The sequence below is a fragment of the Sapajus apella genome, unplaced genomic scaffold, assembly GCF_009761245.1.
Source record: "Sapajus apella isolate SASKATOON/1434 unplaced genomic scaffold, GSC_monkey_1.0 scaffold2, whole genome shotgun sequence".
NCBI classification, from domain to species: domain Eukaryota; kingdom Metazoa; phylum Chordata; class Mammalia; order Primates; family Cebidae; genus Sapajus; species Sapajus apella.
The window spans coordinates 80,952,029-80,960,964 of NW_022436942.1; the positions used below are offsets into that span (position 1 = coordinate 80,952,029).

At 47.3% G+C, this 8,936-nt stretch overlaps 1 protein-coding gene across 1 annotated transcript; it reads right to left on the minus strand.

Moving 5' to 3' along the window:
- Positions 1 to 5,287: 5,287 nt before the first annotated feature.
- On the minus strand, positions 5,288 to 7,429 carry HCAR2 (hydroxycarboxylic acid receptor 2). The gene has a single exon (XM_032242811.1). It carries the CDS (start codon positions 7,271 to 7,273, stop codon positions 6,182 to 6,184), a length of 1,092 nt encoding a protein of 363 aa, XP_032098702.1. The 5' UTR covers positions 7,274 to 7,429; the 3' UTR covers positions 5,288 to 6,181.
- Positions 7,430 to 8,936: the final 1,507 nt, after the last annotated feature.

Here is an 8,936-nt window from a genome sequence, read left to right on the forward strand (position 1 = left end):
GGAAGCATAGCAGCTTCTGCTTCTGGGGAGGCCTCAGGAAACTTACAATCGTGATAGCAGGCAAAGGAGAAGCAGATATGTCTTAAACATGGGTAGAGCAGGAGGAAGAGGGAGGAGGAGGTGCCACACACTTTTAAACAACCAGATCTCATGAGAACTCCCTACAAAAATCTCAAAACTCACTATCACAATGACAGCATGAAGCAGGAGGGTTTTAAACCATGAGAAACCACCCACATGATCCAATCACCTCCTGCCAGGCCCCGCCTCCAGCGCTGGGGATTACACTGCAACATGAGATCTGGGCAGGAGCACAGATCCAAACTGTATAATGGAACAATTACAAAAGTCACAGAAGCTGCATTTATGACCTGAAAGCATCTAGCCAAAAACAGAGGTCAAGAGTTTGAGAACAGCCTGGCCAACACGATGAAACCCTGTCTCTACTAAAAATACAAAATTAGCCGGGCATGGTGGCACATGCCTGTAATCCCAGCTACTTGGGAGGCTGAGGCAGGAGAATAGCTCGAACCTGGGAGGCAGAAGCTACAGTGAGCCAAGATCATGGCATTGAACTCCAGCCTGTGAAACTCGGTCTCAAAAGAAAAAAAAAGGGGGAAATTGCAATAGAGAAAGTTTAATTCATACAGGGCCATCTGGATAGGAGACTGGAGTTTTATTATTACTAAAATTAGAGAATTTGGGGATCAAGGTTGTTAAGGCTAATTTGGCGGGTAGGGGCTTGGGAAGTGGGGAGTACTGGTTGGTGGAGTTGGAGATGAAATCATAGGGGTCAAAGTGAGTTTTCCTGCTGTCTTCTGTTCCTGGGTGGGAGGAAGGAACTGGTTGAGCCAGATTGCTGGTCTGGGTGGTGTCAGCTGTACATCAGAACTCAGGGTCTGCAAAATATCTAAGGCACGGATTTTAGGTTTTGCAACAGTGATGTTATTCCCAGGAGCAATTTGGGAAGGTACAGAATCTTGCAGCCAGAGGCTGCATGGCTTCTAAACCGTAATTTTTAATCTTGTAGCTAATGTGTTAGTCCTGCAAAGGCACTCTAGTCTTCAGGCAGGAAGGGGGTTTGTTTTGGGAAAGGGCTGTTACTGTCTTTGATTCAAAGTTAAACTACAAATAAGTTCCTCCCAAAGTTAGTTTGGCCTGTACCCAGTAAGGAACAAGGACACCTTGGAGGTTAGAAGCAAGATGGAGTCAGTTCAGATCTATTTCACATCATAATTTTCTCAGTTATATTTTTTGCAAAGGCAGTTTCACCCTCACTCCAGGTAAGGTATCGTGGGGAAAGTAAGAGAAGGAACGTGGAAAGGGAAGGGGGCTCAGAGAATCAGAAACGAACATGATCTTGCACCCCTGATTTTATGGCTCTAGACTTAGGGATAATCTCTTGATGTTGGAAAGAGATTGTTGGGAACAGCTGTGAGGAAGTCCTGCTCTACAAAGCAGAGAGTGAACTCATGAATCTCGTGACCCCAAGAAGTGGCAGCCCCCAAAATAAAGAAACAGCTGCAAGACAGGTTTAAAGGCGGTAATGCAGAATAGATGCATATATGATTATGACCACCTTTTTCAACATACAGACACATAGGCAGATGTACATACATACATTTTCTCTTCCTCTTCCTCTCCTTTCACACACACGCAAACACATACACAGCAAATGTAGAGGATACTTTCCTTTTTTGTGTGTGTGACAGAGTCTCACTCTGTTGCCCAGGCTGGAGTGCAGTGGCGTGATCTCGGCTCACTGCAACCTCCACCTCCCTGGTTCAAGTGATTCTCCTGCTTCAGTCTCCAGAGTAGCTGGGATTACAGGTGAGCGCCACCACACCTGGCTAATTTTTTTTTTTTTTAATTTTTAGTAGAGAGGGGGTTTCACCATGTTGGTCAGGCTGGTCTCGAACTCCTGACCTCATGATCCACCTGCCTTGGCCTCCCAAAGTGCTGGGATTACAGGCATAAATCACTGCACCTAGCTAGAAGATACTTTCCAATGACTCAGCCTAAGTATCAGAATCTCCCTCCCTCTCTCCCTCCCTTTCCATTTTCCTTTCCTTTCCCTTCCTTCCTTCCTTATTTCCTTTTTTCTTCTTTCTTTCCTTTTTCTTTCTTCTCTCTCTCTTCTTTCTTTCTTTCTTCTCTTTTTCTTTCCTTTCTTCCCTTCCCTTCCCTTTCCTTCACTTCCCCTCCTCTCCCCTCACCTCCCCTTCCCTCCCTTTCCCTCCCCTTCCCTTTCCTCCCCTTCTCTTCCCTTCTCTCACTGCTCCCCCCACCGCCCCGTTGCCCTGGCTGGAGCACAGTAGCCTGATCATAGCTCGCTGTAGACTCAAACTCCTGGGCCTAAGTGATCCTCCCACCACAGCCTCTCAGGTAGCTAGGACTGCATGTGTGTGTGCCACCATGCCTGGCCAAATTTTTAAAATTTTTTGTACAGAGGAATCTTGCTATGTTGCCCAGGCTGGTCTTGGACTCCTGGGCTCACGTGATCCACCTGCTTTGGTCTCCCAATGTGCTGGGATTACAGGGGTAAGCCACTGTGGCCTGGTGTGTGTTCTTACAGTCTGTGGTTCCATGCACAAGTACACAGATGTACATATTTTAAAAGAAAACGGAGATCATATTCTGTTTAGAAACTTTTTCATGTAACAGAGTATGATCTTCATCTCATGTCTTTCACTGTATGGCAGGCCCCATGCTCATCGTGCTGGCCACATTGCTCCTCACTATAGCAGGTTAAGTTCTAATTCCCAAAAGCTATGTCCACCTGAAACCTTAGAATGTGACCTTATTTGGAATAAGGGTCTTTGTGGGTATAACTAAGGTAAAGATCTCAAGATGAGAGCGTCCTGGATGAGGGGGGGTCATAAAGACAGGCATCTTTATGGCCGAGCATGCTGGATCACAACTGTAATCCCAGCACTTTAGGAGGCTGAGGCGGGCAGATCACTTGAAGTCAGGAGTTCAAGACCAGCCTGGCCAACATGGCGAAACCGTCCCTCTACTAAAAATACAAAAATTAGCCAGGTGCGGTGGCAGGTGCCTGTAATCCTAGCTACCGCAAGAGGCTGAGGCAGGAGGATTGCTTGAGCCCGAGAGGCCAAGGTTGCGGTGAGCCAAGATTATGCCATTGCACTCCAACCTGGGTGACAGAGCAATACTCTGCCTCAAAAACAGACCAAAAAAAAGATAGGTGTCTGTAAGAAGAGGAGAGGACGCAGAGGGGACCGCCATGTGGAGATAGAGGCAGAGATTGGAGTGAAGCGTCTGCACGCCAAGGAGCATCCAAGAGTGCCCGCAGTCTCCAGAAGCTCGGAGTGAGGCATGAGACAGGTTTTCCCTTGGCCTCCAGACGGAAGCAGCCCTGCCAGCACCTTCATTCTGCCCTTCTAGCTTCCAGATCCGTGAGAGAACACATTTCCATTGTTCCAAGCCACCCAGCCACAGGAAATGAACACACTCTCACCAACCTCATTCTCACCTCGGGGCCTTTGCACCTGCCATTCCCTCTGCGTGGCGTGTCTTCCCCCCAGACTTTTGCATTGCTTCCTCTGTTTAGTCATTCATGGCTCAGCTCAAGGTCAATGCCTCATAGAAGCCATCCCAGTCACCCCAGCCCCAGTTACTTTTTACCCCCCTTGTCCCATTCCACCCGAGTCGTGACACCCATACCCATCCCAAGGCCCCTTTTGACTCCTGCCTGCCTCGTCACCTCAAAAGGCAGCTTGATGAGGACTGTGGTTGCCTTGTTCTTGTTCTATCTCCACCACCCAGAACAGTGGCACATAGTTGGTGCTTAATACATAAAACTGATGAAATGGGGCTGGGCGCAGTGGCTCACACCTGTAAACCCAGCACTTTGGGAGGCTGAGGTGGGCCGATGACCTGAGGGTCAGGAGTTAGAGACCAGCCTGGGCAAGATGGCGAAACCCCGTCTCTACTGAAAATACAAAAATTAGCCAGGCATGGTGGTGCACGCCTGTAATCCCAGCTACTCAGGAGGCTCAGGTGGGAGAATCACTTGAACCCAGGAGGTGGAGGCTGCAGTGAGCCAAGATCATATCACTGTACTCCAGCCAGGGTGACGGAGCGAGACTCCTCTGTCTCAAAAAACAAAAAACTGATGGAATGCCTGAATCAGTGAATGACTGTGAGTTGTGGAGGTCCAAATACTCCCAACCACCTCATCCCCCGAAAGAATCGGAGATTCACAACCAGGCTTCCCACTGACTCATGCTTCCGAGGCTGGGGGAATCCCTGTTTTCCTCTGAGCTCATCCCTGACAGCTCTTCCTCTTTAAGGTGATCCTTGCTTTCGGCTTTTTACTTCTACATGTTGCTTGGTGATACAGACAAGCAAACTGCTCTGAAAGCACGGAAGTAATTCCAGAGCGTCCACCTTTCTTCGCTGACTGCCATTTACCCAGAGCTGGGAGCCTGTCTCTTATCTGTGTTCATGTCAGGAAGTTGAAGCAAGCCTCATCTTGCCAAAGAATCAAGGAGTGACAGAGTTGGAAATGAAAGCGTAACAGAAACTTGGACTGATCACAGACTCAAACCAGTACATCTCCTTTTCTTCTTTGAATTGGGAACTGAAACCATTCCATAGGAAGCTCACTCTTCCCTCTCCTACGGAAAAATATTCGTCTGGCTTGATTCCCTTTTCATATTATTATTATTTCAGATGACATCTTGCTCTGTCAACCAGGCTGGAGTGCAGGGGCACCATCTTGGCTTACTGCAACCTCCGCCTCCCGGGTTCAAGCAATTCTCCCTCCCCCAGCCTCCCCAGTAGCTGGGACTACAGGCACCCACCACCACGCCCAGCTAGTTTTTCTTGTATTTTTACTAGTAACGGGGTTTCGCCATGTTGGCCAGGCTGATCTCAAACTCCTGACTTCAGGTAACCCACCTGTCTCAGCCCCCACAAAGTGCTGGGATTACAGGTGTGAGCCACTGTGCCCAGCCCTGATTTCCATTTTAATGCACAAATACTAACAGCAGTGTGCACCAAACTCTAATAAAACATAAGTGCTCTTGCAGTCAGATCTGTACTGTCCTTCCAAATTATTTTTAATCCCAGCTCTTTCTTTGTCCAGACACAGGTGTAATTTCTGCTTAGTTGTTTCATGATGTCGCTCAGTGTCTGTGTGTCTTTCTTACTTTGCAGCGTAGAGTAGTTCTCTACCAGGACATAGTTAACAACCCATAAAGGTCTCTGCTTAAGTCAGAAGTCCATTTCTGTGAACCATAACCCAGACAGCAATACCAGACTGTGTCTCCTACCAACATTTATTGAAATGGTAGATTCATGGGAAGTAAAGAAACACAAGCAAATGAACCAGGAGGAATTACCCCCTCCAACCATTGGGCAGCAGCGCATTGCCCTGTTAATGGTAAAAGTAAACAGAGGTGGGAAACAGCTTTCTATCCTGAAGCCCTTTTAACTGCTCAGCCTTCCAATTAGAATAAACAAGAGAGGAATAGATTAGTCGCTGGTTGACAAGCAGCAATGCCATTTCCTTTCCTTTCATAATACTGTTTAGCTCAGTCCCTTCTGAGGCTAATCCCCTGTTACACCCACTGGAAACACAGATATTAACCAAAGCATGTGAGTCTCTTCGCCAAGTCCATTTCTGCTAATGCTTGGCTGAAAGATGAATTGGTCCACGGAAGCCAGGTGACCTTCTATTGGCTTGTTTAATGATGCCTGGGCTCCCTCCAGGAGCAACATAACTCCTTCCAATCTCAGCTCCCCTTATCCCTGCTAGAGCCCACAGGCAGGCTAGATATCCCCCCAGGAGCTGAGAACCCTCCCAGTCTCAGGCAGGTGAGGGAAGAAGGCCAACAAGGCACAAGTGGATCTCTGGCTCTAACTCTGCTCAGCAGAGATGCTGACAATTTGCCCATCTTTGGTCCTGCAAGCACGAGAGATTAACCAAAAATTTCAGATGCCTAGAAGCTTTACTCTCTGTTCCAAGATTCCTGCGGTCACACGTTGTAACCAGCCTCCCACTCGTCTGCCACAGTTTCCCTAAATTGGACTCTCTGAATCTGGAAGTTCCAGGAAACCTTAGGCCGAGTCCAGTGACGCCACTCGATGCAGCAGCCCACCTGTTTCTCCAGAGATCCTGGTTCTTGGTGACAATGTCCCTTCTTAGCATGGTTATTTAACGAGACGCTGGGCCCAGATAAGAGGGGCTCCACGGCTCTCCGGAGTCAGCCATTAAGGCCTCTGGAGCACCTCTGGTTGTGATCGGATCCCCCGTGAGCTCCACACTGGTGCTGCGGTTATTATCTGGTTCACCTGTCGTCGTCCTCCGGAGGCAGCGGTTGATCAAAGTGGAGAAGAAGTTGGGAAAGGATGGGCTGGAGAAGTAGTACACCACGGGGTCCAGCATGCTGTTCATGTAGGTGAAGCTGAGAGTGATGAAGAACGCCAGGTCCACCGAGCGATACGCTTCACAATTCTGTGTGCCCGAAGTGTGCAGGAGCCAGTAGATGTGGATCCGCACAGCCACGCTGGGAAGGAAGCAGATGACAAAGACGATGGCCACCACCATGATGAAGGTGATGGCTCTCTTGATCTTGGCGTGCCGATCCATCTGTCTCTGCCGCAGGCTCCAGATAATTCTGGCTGAGCAGAACAGGATGATGCCCAGGGGCAGAAAGAACTCCAGGAGGAACATGGCTTCGTGCCACCGGAAGTTCTGGCAGATGCTGAAGCTGCTGCACAGATATGCATTGCCGTTCTGGATCAGCATCTTCTTGTACAGGAGGTGGACTGTCAGGCCAATAGTGATCCCCCACAGAAGGCAAGAGATGATGGCTGCTGTCCGATTGGAGATCTTGTTGAGGGCGTGGTGGGGATGGACCACCCGGAAATACCTGTCCACCGCCACCACCGTGAGGAAGATGATGCTGCCCTGGCGGTTCATGGCCAACATAAAGAGCATCAGCCGGCAAGGTATATCCCCAAACTTCCAGTCCCAACGCCTCACATAGTTGTCCATTAGGAACGGCAGGCAGATGATTAGGAGAAAGTCAGCCACCGCCAGGTTGAACAGGAAAATCCGGCTGGATTTCCAGGACTTGAGGTGGAAACAGAAAATCCACAGGGCAAGGCCATTGCCCAGAAGCCCAAAGATAAACTCCAGCCCCAACACCGGTGGCAACACATTGGAAATAAACTTATCTCGGAACACACAGCAGTTCTTCTTGTCTATTTCCAGAAAGTGATCCTGCGGGTACTGCCGATTCATGAGTGCAGCTAGTTGGTCTGATGGGGCGCCTCACTGGGCGAATGCTTCAGCAAGGAGGCGTGTGTCTGAGTGGTGAACGTGTGGTTCCACCGCCTGCCTTTATGTCATGTCAGGGTGTTGAAATAGATGACTGAATGGTTACCAGGAAACTACGAAATCCCTTAAAAAAAAAAAAAAAAAGGCCAGCAAGACTCTTATGCAACCTGCTGTTTGCATAAACAAGTAATAAAAATCCCCTGGGCAGACAGGAACCCACGAAATTTGTTAAATGTAAAGGATAAGTTTAGGCAAGCTGACTGTCATTTGAAAATTACTGAAACATGAAGGACATCCCTTTGGAAGGCTGGGTGCCTGTATGCTAATTGAGTACTCAACATTGCAGAATTAATTCACCGTCATTTGCTTGGCTTACATAATAAAACAACAGCAATAGCAATAATAATTTTCTGTGTCAAACAGTGAGGTTTTCCAGAAACACTAAGAATTAGCATGAAAAATGAACAAGCATATGACATAAACAGGAGCAGATGTATGATTTCTTTGGAAGTGTTGAGAAGACAGTAGTCACCTGTTTGATGACAGACAGGTTGAATTTGACCACTTTTCCTATGCCCCCTCTCTGTACAAACATGGATTGCTTTTCCACACCAGAACGCTGCCATTTTTCTCCCTTTAGGAAAAAGAAAAAAAGCCTGCTTGAAGTATAATATTTCATAAGATGTTTAAAAACTTGAGCCCAGTTTCAGTGGCATGTTAAAATAAGTTGGGTTTTTTGTTTGTTTATGTTAGATTTTGATATGCTTCTGTGCTCAAGTGATTTATTTTTAAGTATGTGATTTTTTTTTTTGCAAAGTTTGTGCTACAAATTTCTTTTTCTGTGTTGTTCTTCACGAAGAGGGGTACCTTAGGATAGAGCACGGGCTTAGTACCCCATATGCTCACTGTTCTAGATGGCCCGGGAAACTGGTCAGTAACAAACTTGGCCGCAGGTCCCTGAAACAAACAAAAAACCTGGGTAAGATCTCTAACTTGTTTTATGTCCTTGGGAGCTTAGGATGTGATTTTTTTTTTTAATGAACTTTATTTTTTAGGGTAGTTTTAGGTTCACAGCAAAATTGAGCAGAAAGTATGGACAGTCCTTATACTCTGTCTCCATACACACAAAATCTCCCCAACTAAGTACGTAATTTTTTTTTTTTTTTTTTTGAGACGAAGTCTCACTGTCGCACTGGCTGGAGTGCAACGGTGCAATCTAAGCTCACTGGAGCCTCTGCCTCCCGGGTTCCAGCGATTCTTCTGCCTCAACCTCCCAAGTAGCTGGGACTAAAGGCATGTGCTACCATGCCTGGCTAATTTTTATATTTTTAGTAGAGATAGAGTTTCACCATGTTGGCCACACTGGTCTCTAACTCCTGACTTCAAGTGATCTGCCTGCCTTGGCCTCCCAAAGTCCTGGGATTACAGGTGTGAGCCATCACGGTTGGCCATAAAATGTAAATTTACTTTTTAAGCTGCAAACCCAGGTTCAATAATAGGAGCTTATAGACTATTCACAGTAAACTAGAGTCAGGATGACCTAATATTAGATTCCTATAGAACTACAAGTACCTGATGATGATCCAGGTGAGATGATGATCACGAAGAAGAAGATGAAGGCGATGAC

Excerpts from the sequence above, each read along its gene's own strand:
- HCAR2 (XM_032242811.1), bottom strand. The coding sequence starts at position 7,273 with ATGAATCGGCAGTACCCGCAGGATCACTTTCTGGAAATAGACAAGAAG.